Genomic DNA, 20,860 nt, shown 5'->3' with positions numbered 1-20,860 from the left:
CCTGCCTGTGTCTTGAATTCAGCTTGCCTACGCAGCACGTATGCACCCAACTTAAACGAATTGCCCACACTGAAACATATATGACGGTATCAAGATAATAAAAGTGATCTTTCAGAGAGAACAGGGTCATCTCAGCCGCCCTTTGGTTTATTCCCACCTCATTTTTTCCTACAAACCCACATATCTCCAGACGCGGGGGTGGATAATGGAATGTGGTGGCGGGGCCCATTAAGCTCCGCCTACCAGGGGTCTCGGTTCCAGACCCCCGTGGACATACAAAGGGGAGATCGGTATATGATCATTCTTTTCCGATTTTCTTTCAACTTCATCCCCAGAAACAACTTTATCCACTACTGACTCACAGTTCTCCGCAACGACCAGGCACTCATCCACCTCGACAGTGCCTCTACCTGCTGGTACATCTACTGTTCCCAGCATACACACAGTCTCATCCCCTACGCCCACCACGCTCACTAAGTCATCCGCACGGCCAGAAACCTCTCAGATAACCAATTCAACCACCTCCAAACTGATGATATCCATCCCACCAACACCGATTTCACTGTCACCTGAAGAGTCTCCGGCAACGAAATTCATTTCCAGCACCCCATTAGCTCATTCGACGCCTAGACCAGTACAGGGCTCCACTGCAAAGAAACCCCCATTGCCTACAACACTTCATGTTACTCAGTTCAGTACCGTAGCAATACCGACCCAGGCTATTGCTCCAAAGCTGACTGCACCCATCGCGCAAGCACCGCACAGTGATCATTCCACTTCCTCCAGCAGGACAACGAAAACATCATTTTCTGGTAATCCGGTCTATTCTGATGGAAGGATGGGGCCAACAACTCATTATTTGGCATCGGTATCGAGAGGGGCTAAGAACTCCAATGCGTACACTGTTGAGTTTATCCCAACTGCTACCGCTGTTAATGGCGACAACAATCTGGTGAAACCTAGCAAGGAGGAGCAGTCCTCGACTACACCTATTGGTGTTAGTGTAGCCGTCTTAGCTGTGATCATCATAGCCGTTCTAATCCTGGTTGTATGGAGGAAACGTCAACAGGGGAAGTTTGGACGTGCGTTACAAGCCAGTAAGTATTCACCTACATGTATAGAGAACCAATATCCCTTTGTTTGGCAAGGCGTTGTTATATGAGTTAGGATTATGATTGTAAAAAAGGAAGAAATACATGATGCTCGTTTTTACATTAATTACTGGCTGAGTATCCGAGTTTAGATTGTGATTGTGTGGGTGTACTCTATGCCAATGTTATGTTCCTGTTTTGCACCTGGTCTTGAAGTAGTTGAGCACTCTCATGTCAGGAAATGCATTCTCTGTTTGCATCACGCAGAGCTCACTGACTTGTAAGTTTGACCACTCTGGCAAGGAACGGTCGGTCCGGGTTAATCTGCCTTTGGAAAAGATACTCATTACTATCAGATTCGGCCTCGTTTTCTCTGTGCTGGGCTGATGATTCCACAAAGGAAGAAACTGCTATGAACGAAGATTGAGTGTTCCTAATTCTATGTATATCGGCCCATTATTGGATGTATCAAATAGATTTGCCCCCCCCCCCCCCCGCCCACTTTGGTTCATGCCACATGCACATGTACAATGTAGATTATCAATGCCCAGGTAATGCGGGAACCCGGGTGACCAGGCAGCCACGAGCCTTCTCTCTACCTAGTACCTTGACTAAACAGTATGGTGAATGTACCAGTTTACATACATGTTCCAGCATTTCCTTTTCAACTGTTTCCCCTCTCTATATGGACAACGGTACACTGAGTGACCGGGCAATGAGTGGGTATATTACTCAACGAAGTTAACTATTCTACGGCTTTATTAAATGCTGAACTTCTCTTTCGTAGGGCCCACCGTACTGCACAATAACCTCGCCTCACGTACATGTACGGTAAGCAATCTTGCTTGTGTAATTTATCTCAGCACATGTTTCTAATGAGTTTGATACGGAAAATCGAACCCCTGAGTGTATTGAACGGGAACAAGGCATGGGCAATATTCATAATGCAGGCTTCCCCAACAATGTGGCCCAATATTAGGTAACGGTATCACATCACTTCTCCCCTTGCGTGCACACACTCCTCCCCTCTCTATCCCCTCCCTGTTTTTCGCAATCCTTTAAATTTCTTTTAATTTCCTTGTAGAATCCTTCAAATCAACAGCCTTCCATCGGTGTTCTAATTGACGAACCGAATCAGCTCCAGGATGAGTTCCAGGGAAATCTTGAGGATGATGCCACCGCTCGTGTGAGTATTGTACTCAACTGTTTCCATGGCGTGTGGTGTTTGGGATACTTTTAAATTTTAATTATCCTCGATTGTCGCTGCTGCTGGAAACAAAGAATCTTTTTATTTCTATGTCTCAAAAAAGATGGTGAGTACCTAGCTTGCGATCAACAAAATTGAATTCTACCAATACCACACTTTTGACTGTGTGTAACATCGGAACGTAGAACAAATGTATAATGAACGCCTCGCCCACACATCAATCAGACCGAAGAACTGAATTATCATCCAACTGCTCAAAAGCAACATTTCTGAACATTTCCACGAAAACCTCCATTACCTTATTAGTAGGTGGGTACTGGGTACCAAAGAAATCAAACTAATCACTAAAATTACTAATAATTATTGAGCTAATCCAAGGCCCTCGACCCGTCATCAAGAGCAGTAAAATTGCGATTGAGCGGGCTTTAAACTCTGATGGAGCCCTTGGCGGGAATTGCGCTGATTAGTCGTTTCCTGGACAACGAGACAGACCTCGTTCTAATGTACAATAGTGCAAATGACTAGCAGAATACCATCAGTTACCCGCAGATCACCCAGAGCGTGAAATGTGTATTTTTAATCTTTTCTTTCTCCCTACTGGGTGTCAATGTATACGTGATGATACTATAAGCAACAGTAAAGAAATAGCGAGAACAAAGACACAGAATACATCTTTGCACGATGGCCAGTATGGAGCGTCACAATTCCGAGTGTTCACTTCCACAGATCGCATCCCCTTCGTAACTGTTCGGTGTTTGTTTTTCGCTGCAGGACTGCTCCGTCCTTACTCGGGGAGCTATATTGGAGAGCTCCTATGCAGTTATTGGTGCAGAACGCGTCAGAGACAGCAGCAAACCTGCATCTGAAGGACCATTGAAGGGTGAGATTCGCAGTTCTGATGTTGGTAAAGTCTCCTCGAACCAATCAGATAGGGTAAGTCCCGCAACAGCTTCATGAATCTCTCCTTTCTTGTCATTGTATGTTGTGAAGAGGATATTGCCACCATCTTTCTTGTAGTTGATAGCTGCTTGTGCTGTGCTGAAAGGCAATCATCTATTCAGTGTCCTTTGCAGATGCTGCATTTCCTTGTAGAAAGACAAAAAGAGTAAATAGTGGAAGGGTGCATGCACATATCGTAACCAGCGATGGACCCACTATGGAGGATATTATTCTTGGCGGCTTGTTTTGGCAGAAAAATGATTAAATGCCTTATCGTCATGCAAATGTGATTTCAGCTGTTGTTATGTACGTGGTGTACCCAAACAGGCATGAAGCCTAATGCCAATGGACTATACAACTATTTTTGTTCAAGCTGCTCTCTTCATCTTTGATCATCATTAGTGACAGGACTGCGGAGAACGACTGAGTACCGAGATATCACGCTGTTTATTACTCATTAGAGTGTAATTTTGTAAATTTGTATTGCTGAATTATTCCCCAAAGGCTTCTCGCCGATCAGCCAGTTAGTTGTAGAACGTTAATACTGTTGGTCAGTGTCGTGCAATGTTATCGCATGAGCTGATTGTTTAATAAATGGTGGTGTTAGTGGACATTATAGTGTAACTTGTAGTTCCTTGGTCCTTTTTCTGTTCTATAAGCATAATAATATCCTTCATGTGTGTACTGTGTTTAGCCAACGGACTTCAAAGTCGCTAGGGAAAGCAGTAGCCTGAAATCTGAAGGCATTGCCTGTACATATGGAGTCGTATCTCACTTTCAGGGACAGCAGATTGTGAATGCAAAGACAACTGAGACTGCAGCTGATACGATGGACGAAGGAATCTTTCCAAAACCAGATGAGAGCGCGTATGACAACCAAATGCCTCTCCAGTTAATGAACACCACAGGATTATATTCCCTGGCCCAGAACGCTATGCAAAGTGTTGGTGATGGGGCATACGCAAACGCTCTTTCGCCACTCCAGCCTGCTACGAAGACTACAGCCGACCAAGATCTCAATGCGGATCAGTACGACAACTTCACGTTTGTGTCCGGAGCTGGCAAGCAGGGGACCACCTCAGCAAACCCAGTGGAATCTGTTTACGACAACGAAGTGAAACTGTCAAAGGTAAAGAATTATCATCGATTTGTCTAGTTGATATCATTAACTTACATGATCCTTTAAAACTCAGAAGTAGCGACAAACTCGGCCATTTGAAAATAATCTTAACCGTCCACCTCTCCACACTGCGCTCTCCGACGATCTTCCTCGCTATGGCGTGGTGTTGTAAATGTGGGCCAAGAGCGCAATGTGGAGAGGTGGGCGGTTAAGATTACATGATCCTTATCAACTTATCATGCAATTGTATAATTTCCTTACAATATCGCTGATAGTTTATGATACTATTCGTGTCTACTCGTTATGTTTCAGTCTAGTCTCCTCCAACGGTACAGGCGCCTGGTGTGTTCCATATACATTACCTGTCTTGGCTCTTTGCTCGACCTTCTATTCCTTTTTGAATGGGATTGGATACGAGGACTGTTTTGGAGTTCGTTGAATATGACTACTTGAGTAAAATGTTTGCAATTTCACTAGCAGCTTCTGGTACTCTATCGCTTGTGACGTTATGAGGGTACACTTGTAGTCAGGACCAGGGACAAAGCACACAGGTATAGAATACTTCCAATAGAACGCCAAATCTAGATCTCGTGTGTAAGTAGACAATTAAGAGAAGCTAATGGACTGATCACTTGCTGAACACACAATCAACATACATGAATAGGAAATCCCTCAGATCGTCGTTAGCCTTTGGGTAATGCTGAAAATTGATAAAGATTATTATATTATATCATGTTCTCATTGTTGTTCCATTTTCCTTGCATTGTGCAGCCAACTACCGCAGATGAACACACATACAACACCCTGCGGGAGATAACCGAGCAGGTTCCAGCCGAGCCGACGTCCCTATATGACGTATTGGATCGATCTCAGTTTCGTGCAAATGATGTCATTTCGCAGACAACCAATCCAAAGGAGCAAGTAGAGGCCAGTGGTCATCCAGGTGAATGTACGTATGATAGCACAAAAGTGATATGAAAGACTTCTCAAGTTCTTCTCAATGCTATCATTCCCATCCTCCATTTTTTGTGTAAATCGAATTCCCGTGAACACACACACGCGCGCGCGCGCGCGACCAGCACACACAAACACACAATCACACATACACACACAAAACACAAAACGTGCACACGCACACACTCACGCATACACGCACACACATACACACACACACAAACGTACAAACGCACCCTCACACGCTGAACACACACAAAACACGAACACAGCCATTTTCTGACAGTTCCCATGGTCAGCTGTCACCTTTCAGCTGTATGTTGGGCCCTGGTTAATAGAGCACTGTTTGCTCAATTTTATCTTCTCTCTATCATGAATTACAAACCTCACTCGTTCAATTCTATTGTAGATAGCATGCATTCCCTCTAGAGACTAACAGTAGCACTTCACCGCTCTCTTCAGAAATACAACAATACTTAAGCAGGAGATCTCGGCGTATACATGTAAGCCCATCATCGCAACCAGCGCACAAACTTACTGACCACATTTTCATCCATTCTGATGTTGTGTGTCGTGACTGTAGTCTTTATGAGTAGCGCCAATGCTCTAAAACATCCGAAAGTCGTACAACAGATTCCAAATGTTAGGTTATCGCAGCCGTACGTATAATTCCTTTTTGACAAGGAGTCAGTTTTGTGCCCCTTTGTCGCACTTGCTGAATGTATAATTATTATCTCGTGACATTGATGGACAGTTGGTCATAACTCGACACATGTTGTCCTTTCTTTTATTTATCCATGATTACATTGGCTCAACATCCCAGTTCAAATTGTTTTTTGCTTCTCCTTACCACAGTCGATAAAACGTGCATCACTTCGCCAGTGAAATTGTATCTCAGGCTTGGTATTATCGCAATAAGTGGCAAGCGTTAAGTAGCATAATTACCCATACATCGCCACATTTTACAGTGCTATCGTTGCTGAATGTCCCATCATATTCTCACCTGTATGTTTATCTCTTATCAATTACGCTCTTCTTTCTTACTTTTATCCTTGTTTTGTCACTCCAAGCTTATACATCCTATTGCTTTTTTTGATAATATCTTCAGTCACGAGTTTCCATTGATATTTTTTGTGACGAGAAAACTGGAACAATTTATTCGTTGCTATGATTGATATGGGTGCGCCTCTACAAGTAGTTTTATTCATTGAGTTATGATTATTGTAGTGCATTGCTCTTTGCATCCCTTTGGCAAAATTCTCAATTATGGTATTGGTTGAACACACCTGCATCGTAATATTGCTGCATTACATTCCAGATGACTGGCGGTGTCACTGATGCTCTTAGCCTGTCAAAGTCTTCATTGGCTTTACGTAATTTAATGTTTAATACGAAGGAGAATATTTATAGAAAAGAAAAAGGGACCAATGAGCTACAAATTACGCTATACTATTATCCACTAACACCACCAGTTACTCAACAATCAGCTCATGCGATAACATTGCACGACACTGACCGACGGTATTGACGTTCCACAACTAAGTGGCTAACAGCTCTAGCACTTGGTCCTTTATATTTCCTGTATTAAAACTTATCCTAGGCTCTCCAGCCAGTGAGAATATTCCATAGTGTTCGACGAAACATTTTCCTTCATGCACGCACATGCAGATTTTGCAATGGAGTTTGTGCGACAACGTGCATGGCATCAAACGAGATGATTGTTATGGAGTGGGATCACGTGCACAGATTCGCCACTCCATACAAGACATAATAATTATTATAATGGGTGCTTTCGATTACACGTTTACACAATGTTGGAACTGGTTTTTTAATTCTGGAATGACCAGAATGAGCAGATTCCGGCCTTGTAAACGAACGACTGGAATTCACAACGCATTTTATTCATGTCATGTCACCAACAAAATTGATGAATCGTAAAAAGAGATCACGTACACCCTCGCGCGCACGTGGACCCAGCATCGCGCACACGCCGGCCAGGGAGGCTCTTCGCGCGCTTGAGTCATGACCAGACCAGTAACACACCGACTGTGCAATTCTGGCGCCAGAATTAGAGAAATTCCGCCATCTCTTCAGAATTGACGGATTTGACGGAATTGGATAAAATCAATTCTAACGACGGAATTTGTCACTTTTTGTGTAATCGAACTGTGCATCAACAATAACTAATTCTAGAATTGACCGAAATGCGTGTAATCGAAAGCGCCCAATGTAACATTAGCCCTCTGTCTGGTTGTTAACTATGTACACAGTGAGTAGAGGCGAAGCTATTAGCAGCTCTGATTTCCACGTTACAGTGGATCCACGAATATCAAGCTCCTGGTGGTCCAAAGTATTTGAAGTACGTACAGTGTAGTCTTAACATACCTGTACATGTACTGGGAGCGGAGAGGTAAGGAGAACACCAATAACGGAACTGGCTCGAATGTGCAGCCCTATTGGAATGGGTGTTTCCACCTGAATTCCTTTCACCAATAACAAAGCATAATACCTGTAAGTTGACACTCGGAGAGAGTTGCCGTTGCTCATGACAGTGCTCAATACACCAATGTGCACAGCCGAGTAAGCAGTAAACACACCACTTGAAATGTTGCTGTCTGATGATCGGCTAAAACCGTGTAACTCAGAGTTACAGCAGAAACGCTTTTAATTCTGTTCAAGTGTGTGTAAATGTAAGTTGACGGATCTTGCATATCCTCTATTCACGTCTGTTTGTGAAAGTCGTACTTGATGCGTTTTCAGCACAGTGGAAATGTGGCTAGAAAAAGCCACATTCTCAATCTATACATGTACCAGATAGGTCAAGCGGTCTATAGCTACGTTCCATCACTTCCTGGTAGTGTTTCGCGCGATGATTCTCTGTAAAGAGGAAGGATGCGTCGTCGCTTTATTCCGCACGTTCATGCCGTGCCATTTCGGAGACCATTTCTGTAGTTTTAGCATCAATGGAGCTAATTCGTAGCGGCGAATATACGTGGCACTCAATCCTCTCTCTGAAGGCTGGTCGTCGAGTCAAAAGTTATTTTGAAGAAAACATCGAGTATGTGTTCCAGCTGGCACACTCCAACACTGCTAGGTGCTTTCCATTCATGCATTAGGCACATCACGTAGACAGAGGTGTAGAGAGATTGCCTCTACAGCCATACATGTACGTATGTGCATTCACCAAGGCCAGTCACTTCGAGCTCCGCTGACCAGACCAATCAAAGTCGAAACAACGAACTATCCAGAGAATAGGAGTACCGTACTCGCGCGATTAGAGCCCTCTCTCCAATAGTGCCCCAGTCTCCAAGAGCCAGTGAAAACATAATACTGTAGCCCTCTTTCAAATAGTGTGACTTGAAACTTTTTGAACATTGTAGGCTCTGTTTTTCTTTGTTTTTATGCTGGATGACGATAATGTACTTCTTTTAAGTATCAGCATTGACAAAATAGTGCCCTCTCTTGAATAGTGCCCCATCTGTGATAATCATACATGTAAATAGTGCCCCAGAGACACTAATCGCGGGAGTACGATAATTTACTTGAATATGCAGGCAAGTTCAGTTCCTGAGTATGTGGGCCCATAAAAACTGGAATTAGGTTTCTAGTGGTCAGGATATACAAATGCAGCTGTCAACTCTTATCGCCTTGCGTTGGGGTTGTACAATCAGTATCGCCTATAAGGTTGGCGGCTATAGTAATATACCGGCTATTGTGATCAGTTTCTTAAATTCATTTTCATTTCCCATAACTAAGTATACACAGTTATCCCGTATACATGTGGTAATAATCGTCTATACTATAGTAATACATCGCCTATAGTGATTAAATTCATATTTCAAAAGACCTTTATTACATTACTTTTGCATCGATCATAGTGATTGATGTAAAATCAAGTGGTGTCAGAGGAGAACAGGGTGTTACTTCTTCGTGAAGAACTACTTGCCCAGTGGTGTTTGGTGAGTTCTGCGTGGACAAGTTGCCAAATATGCCTCCATCCTGAGGAAATGCTGATGTTGTGTGTCATGAGCTGTAGCCAGCTAGCTATGCAGTACGTATGTGCACGGCGCCCTGAGTCATTTGACACCCCACTCGCACACATTGCATACAGTATTGGTCATAGTATATCGCTTATACAGTAGTGAGAAAGTACTCAAAATCAAACACCAACGCTATAGGCGATACTGACTGTATTTCAATTTTTGAACCTCTGTGTCTCTGTTGATACATCCCGAACATTCATTCCTTTTTCACAGGTGTACTGCAGGGAACGGCAGGCAAATATTATGTTGTACTGCTACTTAATTCCGTCCTCGGGATACCAAGTTAGAAGTTCGCGATATCAAACAGAAGAGTGGCTAGCACCTGTGCTGAGCTGATCTGAAGGTCACAAAAATGTAGTGCTATCGGTCACTGCGTGTGCCACCAGCGTCGAACATTGGCCCGCACCATGTGTTTTACATGTTAGTAATGTGCAGAGGAAGGAAACGTCCAACTAAAATAAGGCGAATTTCTAGGCGATGCGAATTGACACTAAGCGCGCTCATGCAAAATAGCCGTGGTTGGCTATAAAAACCCTGCAATCGCCACGCAAAGTGGTCATTGGCTACCCGAGCCATGTAGTGCTTGGAATAAAATAAAATAAAAACAAACCTGCCGGGATCAGGAGGGGTGGCATATGCAGTAGCGCTGTGAAAGACCGCCGTGACGCTAAACAGTAGAGCCACTGCGCTCAGTAATTCTGGAAAGATCGATCGCAGAAGAGGATGCTACTTTACAATTCATAGGCAGATCAGCAGCAGTTGCACCAATATCATCTTGATATCGAGACGTTCTGGTAGACTACAAGTAATTTATCTACCAATGGGGCCATGGAAGAAATTGTTTGGAATTGCTGGGGTCATGATGACCATTTGCTGGTTCATTGTCCCCACTGACACTACTGGTACTTCCTCTGGCCAAGTTGAATGTCTGGCGGGGACAGGAAAAGGTGAGTTCAGTCTGAACATTAAACTTGCACCGCTCTAAGTCCTGAAATATCTCTACATGTGAGCTGACTCAGCAACAATAGCTATAGAACATTGTTCCTGTTGATGCGCAGAAAACCCTACATCATCACAAAAGAACGTAGTCTCTTTGCTGCAAATGTAATAATCTCAGCCATAATCAATCATTTCAACCCTCAGATCTTGATGGTAGCTCCTGGCCGAAACATGGTTAAGATTTTTGAATTTGCAGCAAAGAGACCACTTGCAGTGGGGATGATTTAGGGTTTTCTGGGTTAAGGAGTTGCGGCAGTGCATCTTCCGCAACTGTTTCTGTAGTTACTGAAATACGTTTGTCCTTGGGTTCTGTGAGATCTATTTACTTCAAGTCACAAGAATTAACCCAATGTTCTCAAAGTGCTCACATTAAGTAGAGCTTTGTACAATTTCAAATGGTCGCTGTAGGTGGGCTAAGGCTAACGATTTGTGTGTCCTTCATGCACATAACCCAGGAAGTGTGCCCCAATGCTTGTGTAGGTTTTGACTTCGTATTTCTTGGCTGTAGTATATTGGTAGAATAGTACGATATGTTTACTGGTATTTTGGCCGAGGAGTTTGACACTCTGTACGTCAACTATAATATGATGTACAATCATCATGCACACACTTAAAACGTACAACGTACAGTACTCAGCAGGTATCCGGTTCTAATTGTTGAAGTAAATAATAATTTTAAAAATGCGTTTCACTTCTACTTGACACTTTCCAGCAGAAATGTTGGAGCCAGGTTTTGCAGTTTAGTTTTATGACAATACACGTGAGGGGTATTCTTGGTCTGGCTCCTTGCTTTTTAAATTATGAACCTACACTGGGTGCATCATCCAGTAAATTAGGGACATAATATGACGACACCCGCCACATACAAAGACACTGGCGTTCACTTTTGACGTCATCAAGCGGTGTCATGAGATTTATGTTCACTCCTGTCGCTCTTTACGTCGTATTCAATGTCGCCCCATCGAACCTCAACAACCTAGGCTTTACAGAGAACGAGTCAAAACAAGACCAAAAACAGCCCGTTCCTTTTAAACATGTAATGTTTAAACTCGACGAGGTTTAAATGATAAGGTTAAATCAACTGACCCCTTCCAATTATATTGTGCCATATTCTCCTCTTATTCCAGCGCCTATGCAGGTTTGTTCAACATGCAACGTTTCCGGTCCCGGTATCCGGGGACGTACAACCATAGAGTACTTCCATTCGAAGAAGAACAGATCATCGGCTATAATGTATTGCAAAAGGCTCAATGGACGTCTTGGCGACAGTCTAGGGAAAACATGTTTAGCGGCCAGGATCCAGTCATGTAAAGTCCACCTGAGCGACAATAGTTCTTTCCATCTAGACATGGGAGATCGTAGCCGTCAATGCGGGATGTTTGATTGGTCGTCAAAAACAATCCTAGCCGCTCAATGCAATATCAACTCCAACCTCAGCTTCCTTTGCCAGCGATTTTATCCGGATGGTTAGTTTTAGAAGGCCTCTTTCGTGTTTCAACAAAGCTATGAATAAAAACATAGATGTGTACATAATACCATGATGGACTAATGAAATTCAATGTGCAAAGAATAATCCATACACTTCTTTCCTCGATGGTCATCAGTGGATTTACATAGAAGAATGGTTGATAGAACAAACAAATAATTATAATTATGTGTTCAACTGTGCTACAATGTCCTAATTGAAAGTTACAAAAAATACAATTCAACACAGGTGAAACAGTGATTGTATTATCCCATAAAGTGAGAACAGTGTAAAAGAAAAGTTAGTGTGGGGAAATCTAGGTGTAGAGCGCGTAAGTGTAGTTTATGAATTATGCAAGAATGGACTCGGATGGAGAGCCAAGTGCAAATTTATAGTAAAGAAGAAAGGATCAAGAAACTACAAGTTACGCTATAATGTCCACTAAAACCACCAGTTACTAAACAATCAGCTCATGCGATAACATTCCACGACATTGATGTACCGTCCCTATCTATAAATTATAATAGAAACGATCGTCGTGTGAAACTGCTGCTTGTTACCGCTGCATATTGTCCATCTAAATTGACATAGTCGACGTACAGTGCTGTTTTATTGAAGCATTCGGTTTTGCATGATTCTGGTTCGCATAGCTTCCCTTTTTATTGATCTTCGCATCTTTGAGTCACACAAGTTTTGTGGATTGTTGCTTTGCGTCCTTGAATCGTGGTTTGTCCGTATTGTCCAGTGGTCTTGCCAGTACCGTCATCGACATGCATGATCGACATGCATGAACATCCTTCAACGTCCTTCACAGCTGAGACTTTCAGCTCGTGCTTGTCTTGGTTGGAGCTCACCTTCCCCTCCTTATGTTATTTCTATAACGTAGAACCTTCCAAGTTGGAAGGCTGTTGTAGTGCGCACCCTAGATGTGCTAGCGCTGTTAGCCAGTTAGTTGCAGAACGTCAGTACAGTCGGTCAGTGTCATGCAATGTTATCGCATGAGCTTATTGTTTAGTAACTGCTGGTTTTAGTGGACATTATAGCGTAACTTGTATTTTCTTGGTCCTTTTTTCTTTACTAGAAATATGAATTATGCATTGCAGATTTATGTCGCATTTGTGCATCATGGATGCAGTGAATGGGATTTCGGTCTTTGACCACTTTGTGGTGGGTCTGATCTACTCACCTCCCACCGTTTAGGAGCTGCATCTGCGCCTTGATCCAAGAGGGTGGTGGCGTTCCTGCGGATGCGGAAAACTGGGCCTTTGGCCGAGTCTCACGCGAACCGTGAAATTTTTTTTTTTTTGTGCATCATGGTATTATGTCGGCATCAATTGTTTATTCGCAACTTTGTTGAAACTTCTTTCTCCGAAGCCGCTCCTCCATAGTTCCCCATCTATTGAGTATTTTCACACCTGTCAACTAGATTTTGTTATGTGTAGTCACGGCATTATATCGTGGTACAGTATTCCTGTGCAATTGCTGCAGCTGAAGGCTAAAGCATAACTAATAATATTCACTATGCTTCAGTTCACTCTACGTGGCAGTAACGTAATCAAAACCTTAGAGCAACAAACTCCTCTGGAAACAAACACTTCATTACTTTTATTGAACAGCCTGTTAGTGTAAATAGAGCCCTGAACTCTGGAGAGATGGCGACTCCACGTGAGACTCAAACGTTGCCAATATCTTTTGCATAAAAGTGTTCCTACTTCAAACGTTTCCCCACTCTTTGCCCTGAATCTCATTGTTCCACTGAACCTTAGCAGTAACTCCAACCTGTATGACGACGTTCCTAGGCTCGCGTGCGTCCATATTGAAATCATACGGTATGTTTGTTTGTTTGTGTATATGTATTATAGGCATGTACATGTATGTGTGTGCGTGTGGTGTGGGTGTGGGTGCGTGTGTGCGTGGGTGTTCTGTATGGGTGCATGTTCATTCCAACAGTTCATGACACGTCCAGTGCTAGCTGGTTGGGTACTTCATGAGCTCGGAGTAATTCTCTTTGATTCTGTACATCACGTTCCTTTGCCATCACAATCAATAAGACTATTTCTTAAACGGTCAAATCCTATATAGGATTTTTTTGACATTTTTCAAATAATCATGACCCTGCTTCCGCCCAGGATAAGTTGTGTGCCTACATTTTTATCGTAAGGTGTTGCGGCAGTATAAGTAGGTTCTGTTCAGAAGTTTTCAAGGGTGCCAGTATTATCGCTTGACTTACTTGTATAGGGCCGTTTTAGATAGGACATGAGTTCTTTGTCGGATCCTATAATATAGGATTTGAGTGTTCTCCATTATCCAGAGTGTTGTAATGGATGCAGATGATGATAGAATGCTTAGTATGCTGAATAAGTACATAGATACCATACATACTCAAATCTGTGGACAGCAACTGTTTCGCGCTGTTAGAGCTCCTCAGCACAGCTCAGAGGACCGAAGCGCAGCTCTTCGCAATGAAATACGTTTCCGTGAAGCAAAGCATTTTTATAAAGAGCTGCAAACCCCATGCCATACCATACAATACCATACCATGCATAGATGTCTGTGGTTGATTGGGGAGCACTGCTACAGGTTGGCATATCTAGTGCTTTTAACTGTACCACAGCGGACGCTTCAACTCAAAAATTGGCCGATCGGCTTGAAATTTGGATTACTCCTACAGAAGTGTATGGGAAACAGTTTCAAACACCTCGTGAAAGCCATTTCATCCTTTTTCATAGGTTTTTAGGGAAATCCTTTAGCCAAAACCCAAATCCTATAATAAGGATTTGCCGGTGACAGTTTTTAAAACAGATACACAGCAGTGAAAAGTGAGATATTGGTAGAATAGAATACATGTGCAAGAAATTGAAACTGTCAATTAAAATATCAGTATCACCTTCTCTGACGAGCCTTTGATAGGCGAAACAGCTGTCAGAAGGAAATGTTTTACCCATGACCCCTTCCTTGTTTGAAGTTATTGGTGTGAGTAATGGCTACCGAGGGTAGTAATGGTCGGCTTTAGAGTGCATGGAGGAGGAGAGTTAGTTTCTTCTAAGAAATTGAAACCATTAATACATTTTCTGATCTGATGTTTCTGACTGCATATTCCCAGCACCAACATCAGTTGTCCTTCTGCCTGCTAACACAACCACTGTCATAGCATCAATGGCCAAGCGATCCAGGATAGCCAAATACTGCTTCAATCTCAGCTCAGCTAGTCAAACAGGATCTTCACAGAAACAAAATCCAATTCAGATGTGCGCCAACGTGTCGGGTGGCAATGTGGCGTTCGCCAACTTGTCTCTAAACACCTCGTATTGCGTATCAGCATTTGTGGTCACGCGCGAGAATCAAACTAGCAACTATTCTAGCCCAGTTTGCATGCTCACTCCACCTGCTGGTAAGCATTGCAGTAGTCATACAGGTCACGGATTAGACTTTAAAACACTTAGCTATGGTAGCTTACCCACGCACAATTCACTCACCACAACTTCACAGTTGTTTGTGTTCGTAGTTTGTCCCACTTTCATTCGGGCATTTCTGGTTTTTTAAATAGATAATTATTAATATATTTGAAGAAAGGAAAAGGACATATGGAAACGAGTTTAGAGTAACTCTCCATCACTGTAACCAGATACTATGTACAGTCAGAAAGTGCAACAACTAGACACGAAACTGAAAGAGTACTCGGACATTCGACGTCCTGACACCTAGCTTCAACACATCTCAGTTGCATGTCCCCGTGCTCTGTCAGTTTTCTGCTTAGTTGTTGCACTTTCTGACTGTATCATAGGTACAGTCCGTATCGCCTATAAGGTTGGCGGCTATAGTAATACACCGGATATAGTGATCAATTTCTCAAATTCATTTTCATTTGCCATAACTAAGTATACACAAGTATTGCGTATAGTAATTATCGTCTATAGTAATAATTATATCGCCTATAGTGATCAAATTCATATTTCAAAAGACCTTTATTACATTATTTTTGCTTCGGTTATAGTGATTGATGTAAAGTCAAGCGATGTTAGAGGAGAACAGGGTGTTACTTCTTCGTGAAGAACTTGTCCAGTGAGTGTTGTTTGGTGAGTTTTGCTCGTACAAGTTGCCAAAATATGCCTCCATCGTGAGGAAATGCTGATTTTCTGTGTCAGGAGCTACAGCCAGCTACAAGAAATTATGATGTATGTAGTGCGTATGTGCACGGCGCGCTGAGTCGTTTGACACCCCACTCGCATACATTGCATGCAGTATCGGTCATAGTAATATTCGCTTATAGTGATAAAATGCTCAAAATCAAACACCAACGCTATTGGCGATACTGACTGTATCTGGTTACAGTGATGGACAGCTACTCTAAACTCGTTGCCATATGTCCTTTTCCTTTCTACATTTATTATTAATATTGGCTCAACATCCGAGTTTCAAATAATTATACTCTTCGTACATTGACTACACCATCACCAAGATCGTCGACTTCTTTGGCCAACCAAACACACTTCCCAAACCACCAAAGGTTTCTTTTTCGGAATACTGAAAAATCACTCCTTCCACATGTATAAACAGTTGTGTCGGTCATTTGAGACCTCATCGGAGAAGGTTGCGTTGTTGTATGACTGGAAAAGGAAGCATTTGTTTTATTACATTTTACATTTACATGTACATGCCACTACATGACGTAGTGTAACGGTACGCATGTACATGTAAACTATTGTACCTTCCCTTCTGTTGTTGACACCCCTGTGCAGAAGAGTGGGCTGAATGCAAGACCACTACAAGGCTGGAAATGGGTGTCTTTCTGGGTGGGAAGTCCTATGCTGATGCAATGACTGCGTGCGCGACAGTTGGTGGAACTCTGGCTCAGCTCCACAAGAATGAAACAATAAAATGTGCAAAGTCTGCCGTACGGGAATGGGCTAAGCGCTATATTTCCGCAAGACCCACCAAAGCGCCCTTTAGAAGTACGCTGTGGAACTCGAACTGCAGGTTCTGGATTGGACAAAACTCAACCGCCACTGCTTTCACACCATCTACTCTTGGCGTAAGAACATTACACACATGTTTTAAAAAATCCATTTTTGTTTGAGAATGCATAAATTGATTGGTGAAGGTGAGAACCATGACAAGAGGATGTATGAAAAATTACAGGCAGAGCAGGTGTGGTTGTGTATGACCATCCATGGGTCATTCATCAGGCCACCGTAGGCTAGGAAAGACAACCTACAAATTACAAATCCTTCACTCCAGTTAGGACTCAGAACTTCTCCAACCAGTTTTCGGGCATTCTCTTCAAGTGGAATACAAGCAACCACAACCAATGAAACGTAAGGATAAAGAGCATCACAAGGTTGGTAACTATTACAACTAGGTGAGACATTATAGCGAGTAATTACACACACAACAGAGGCGAAAGGCTGTGTTAGCTGTAACTTAAAGTTTCACGCATCGAGCGATCATCAGACAGCAGCATTCACAGCATTCACAGTATTTAGCGAGTAATTATGTACAAAGGGACATCAACAAAATGAAAGAGATCTTGTAGTCCTATGCTTTCTTCGTTCATTTCATTACTACAGTGCTGGTAACTGAAATCCGACCCCTAAGCTGCGCGCTCACATCGCAAAGACAGTAAAACTACGAAACAGAGACCGCTAGAAAGTGGATGCACCGCTAAGGGGTCGGGTTTCAGTTGCCAGCGCTGTCCATGCTGTACAATCAACGTAAGAGTACATGTACTCGTCAAGATAAAGCCAGGTTCAGAACCCCGGTTACAACGGTCTATACAATATAGACCTTATTCGATAAACGTCACAATCACGTGAACCGGGGTCCCGGGAACCAGGGAGTGGCAAGAGATCTGCGCTCAGTGCACAGTGGACTCTGTGTGCGAACATAGGAGTAGATAAATACCGGTATTTTACTACTCTTTTGTACAAACTGGGCCTTTCTTGCCACTCGTTTCTCGTACGCGTGCCCTAGCTTATGACAAATCCCTGGAGGCGAGTCCAAAAGTCACGTTATCGAATAAGGTCTATTGTTTGCTCAGCTAATACAATGCCATTGTGCAAGGAATCCAGACTGCATCTAACCTTGGACCGAAAATAAAACAATCATATGGATGTTTTTAACGCGTTAGAACTTAGAACTGTACAAAAAGAGAAGAAACATATGAGAACGAGTTATGCAGCAATTACCCACGACTGTAACAAGATGATAAACAGTCAGAACATGCGATAAAAGGGCCCAAAACTGACAGGCTACTGAGACATTCAGCGACCCGAGATCTATTTAGAATTTCTCGAGTTCATTACATTCCTTTCCACTTATCCCGTTATCGGCCCTCTTAAGAGTTGTGTGTATCACTGTTGAGGCATCCGATGGTAAATAAAATAAATACTACTACTACTACTACATTCCCTGGAATTTATCTGTCAGTTTTTGTGCCTAATTGTGTCAATTTGAGTGTTCACAGTCTGGTATATTTGGTGGAGTCGACCACCTAACCGGTTTCCCAGTATATACCTCTTCTGCTAACAACTGCACGAATGTAGTAAATACAAAAAGTATTGTCCGTCACGTATTCACGCCTTAGGAAATCACAAAATGATAACAAAAAAAATTGTTGCCCTCGTTTGCCAAGAATGTGCATAATAATGTTCTCCATTTGTGTATCGTTCTCAGCACTGCCCGTATATCCAATACAACAGCAGCAATCCAAGTTCTTACACTAATATTACATGTGGCGATTACCTCAGCTACATTTGCCAGAGGCCAATGAACGGTGAGCACAGGACTTTACAATAGGTATCACTTTAAGGACAAGTGCCTTTCAGACGTTTCCAGGGCGTTGCCATAACTATAGGCATGAAAAACTGAACATCGTTCTGGAAATGAGTGACTGGCCCAAACGTCAGAAAGGTCTGACCGAATTTAGGAGAGATCTGCAAAGACAGTTCTTCAATCATAATAATTATTTACTGCAGCGGAATCCCATTGAATCTGCAGCGCAACGTCGTACAGGAACTTCTTTGGAAGTTTATCTCCGGAATGTTTGTCATCCTGCATGCTTTTCAGGGTTTTGTTGAAGTTCAGAGCTAGTTATTATTCTACATGACTGTACATGTCGTCATACATCCAGATCCAACGTCAGCAGCCCGGGGTACCATCACTACCATGCCCAGCACTACGAATCCCGTTCCTAGTACACCAGCTACCAAACCATCCACGGGAACGAGAGCAACGGGTAAGTTTTCCGCTACAAATGGAGTGGTTTTCTATGCTTTCAAATCATATAATGCGAGTGGGTTATTCTTTATTTTCTGTGCTTCTTCGCCTCGGCGCGATCCCAAACACGCACCTATCGACATACTTCTAGATACAACGACGACAGTCCAGCAAACCGTGTCCAGTACTACGAGCAGCATGCCAAGTGAAACGTCCGTCAAACCATCCACGGAAACAGGAGCAACCAGTAAGGTATCTGCTGCAAATGGATGCTCTACGTTGTCCCCACGGAGTTCCGATGCAACACCTACAGCAAGCACAGTGCCGAAAACAGAAGAAACCGCGTCTGTAAGTAACCCAAACGTGATGAATGCAACAGGAACACTAAACAACGTGACAACTGGAACTGTAGGAAGTAGTTCGCACACCTCGACACCAATGGCGAGCCGTACATCAACAAGCCCAACAACATCTCCACGGCCATTTCCCTCCATATATAAATCTAGCAGTAACGCAGATCGCACGAGCGTTCCAAGGTCCGATGTCACCATGTCCCCTCTCATGAACAACACGGGTAACACGGGTCAAGCTTTCAAGTCAACATCCAATGTCATGGATTGGATTTTAGGCGGCAGCTGTATTGCATTACTCATTGTGTTGGTGGCTGTCGGGTGCGTTCTCTGGAAAAGGCACAAGGCAAAGGGACAGTACCCGCTAGAAGCTGAAGGTAAGGCAACAATAATACAAGCTGGAACGACAGCACGTACAGGCAAATTGTAAATTACTTTGTAAGTACGCCGAAAACACGTTCAATTCCTTAGTTCGGACGCTCACAGTATTTGTTATATCCGTATATTGCCCAATGCTGACGTATGTTCGGATTAAAAGTACCTCGGATACTACGCACACTTTTCTGTTCCCCGTGGGGTACTTCTTACCAGATTTAAACTGTAATGCAGCATGAGTTACTTCACGATTTTACATAAAATTTGAGTTATGCTGTTCAATGAAACTTGGATAGAGAACCAAAGATTATAGTGACAAATATGGAAGATAGGAAGTGTACAAGACATCTATCAATATCCAACACTTACATTCATAATTTAAAAGGTATTGGTGAGCCGAAACGTGCGATAAGAAGCACGATTTGGTTGTTGATTGTCAGTATCGTGCAGAACACGCTGTGATAACGAACTAGGCAAATGTTTTCCCTCACAGAACCTGTTCATGTTCTTCATAGATTGAAATTAGATGCTGTGACCTCGGCGGTACTTGTAGAAGAAGGTGCCTCCTCCAAACGTTGCACCTCGTACTGCATGCAGCCAAGAATCAGGCGGTGGGCAGGAAGTGCGAGCTTCGACGCTTGTAGTAGCCAGCACCCTAGATCAATTTGATCAATTTGATTCATTGCATCTTCTTGATTGGCCAAGGTGCATCTTGGAAGTAAATTGAAATAATTCTCTCCATGCACGCGGAGCAACGGTCATGGCTATGCCTGCTAAGTGCTTGTGCATCTCACTGTCCTCCCAGGTAACTTAGTGCTGGAGAACATTCGTCAACAGGATGCGCTACACGACCCAGTGCAGGTACGGATATGCTATGCATTTATCTCCACCACATTGCATTGTCACATAGCAACCCAGGGACAACAATATTTTTACTCTAGCCATATCCGGAGCATTAGGCTTCCACTTCCCCATTTTCTACGAATCGTTATCAGGAAGGTTATTGCGCAAATGCCGATATTATAGCAAGTGTGCGTCGCTCTATATGGGCAAGCTGGTGTTTTACACAGTGCTGAAATACTGTATTTACCACCACTTCACG

At 43.0% G+C, this 20,860-nt stretch overlaps 2 protein-coding genes across 2 annotated transcripts; both read left to right on the top strand.

Annotated features, from left to right (window-relative positions):
* The first annotated feature begins 357 nt into the window (after positions 1 to 357).
* On the top strand, positions 358 to 5,540 carry LOC135826105 (uncharacterized). Its single transcript, XM_065338741.1, has 6 exons — positions 358 to 1,097; positions 1,879 to 1,922; positions 2,176 to 2,277; positions 3,070 to 3,231; positions 3,932 to 4,366; positions 5,129 to 5,540. The coding sequence occupies exons 1-6, from the start codon at positions 533 to 535 to the stop codon at positions 5,333 to 5,335; spliced, it is 1,515 nt and encodes a 504-aa protein (XP_065194813.1). The 5' UTR covers positions 358 to 532; the 3' UTR covers positions 5,336 to 5,540.
* A 4,570-nt stretch (positions 5,541 to 10,110) lies between these two features.
* Positions 10,111 to 20,834, top strand: LOC135826617 (mucin-5AC-like). The gene is made up of 8 exons (XM_065339221.1): positions 10,111 to 10,301; positions 14,922 to 15,209; positions 16,558 to 16,850; positions 18,491 to 18,590; positions 18,948 to 19,052; positions 19,185 to 19,760; positions 20,564 to 20,619; positions 20,829 to 20,834. The coding sequence occupies exons 1-8, from the start codon at positions 10,175 to 10,177 to the stop codon at positions 20,832 to 20,834; spliced, it is 1,551 nt and encodes a 516-aa protein (XP_065195293.1). The 5' UTR covers positions 10,111 to 10,174.
* The last annotated feature ends 26 nt before the right edge of the window (positions 20,835 to 20,860 follow it).

This window comes from Sycon ciliatum, chromosome 10, assembly GCF_964019385.1.
Source record: "Sycon ciliatum chromosome 10, ocSycCili1.1, whole genome shotgun sequence".
NCBI lineage: Eukaryota > Metazoa > Porifera > Calcarea > Leucosolenida > Sycettidae > Sycon > Sycon ciliatum.
The sequence above is the reverse complement of the archived record's forward strand: the minus strand, read 5'-3'. Positions and strand labels throughout refer to the sequence as shown.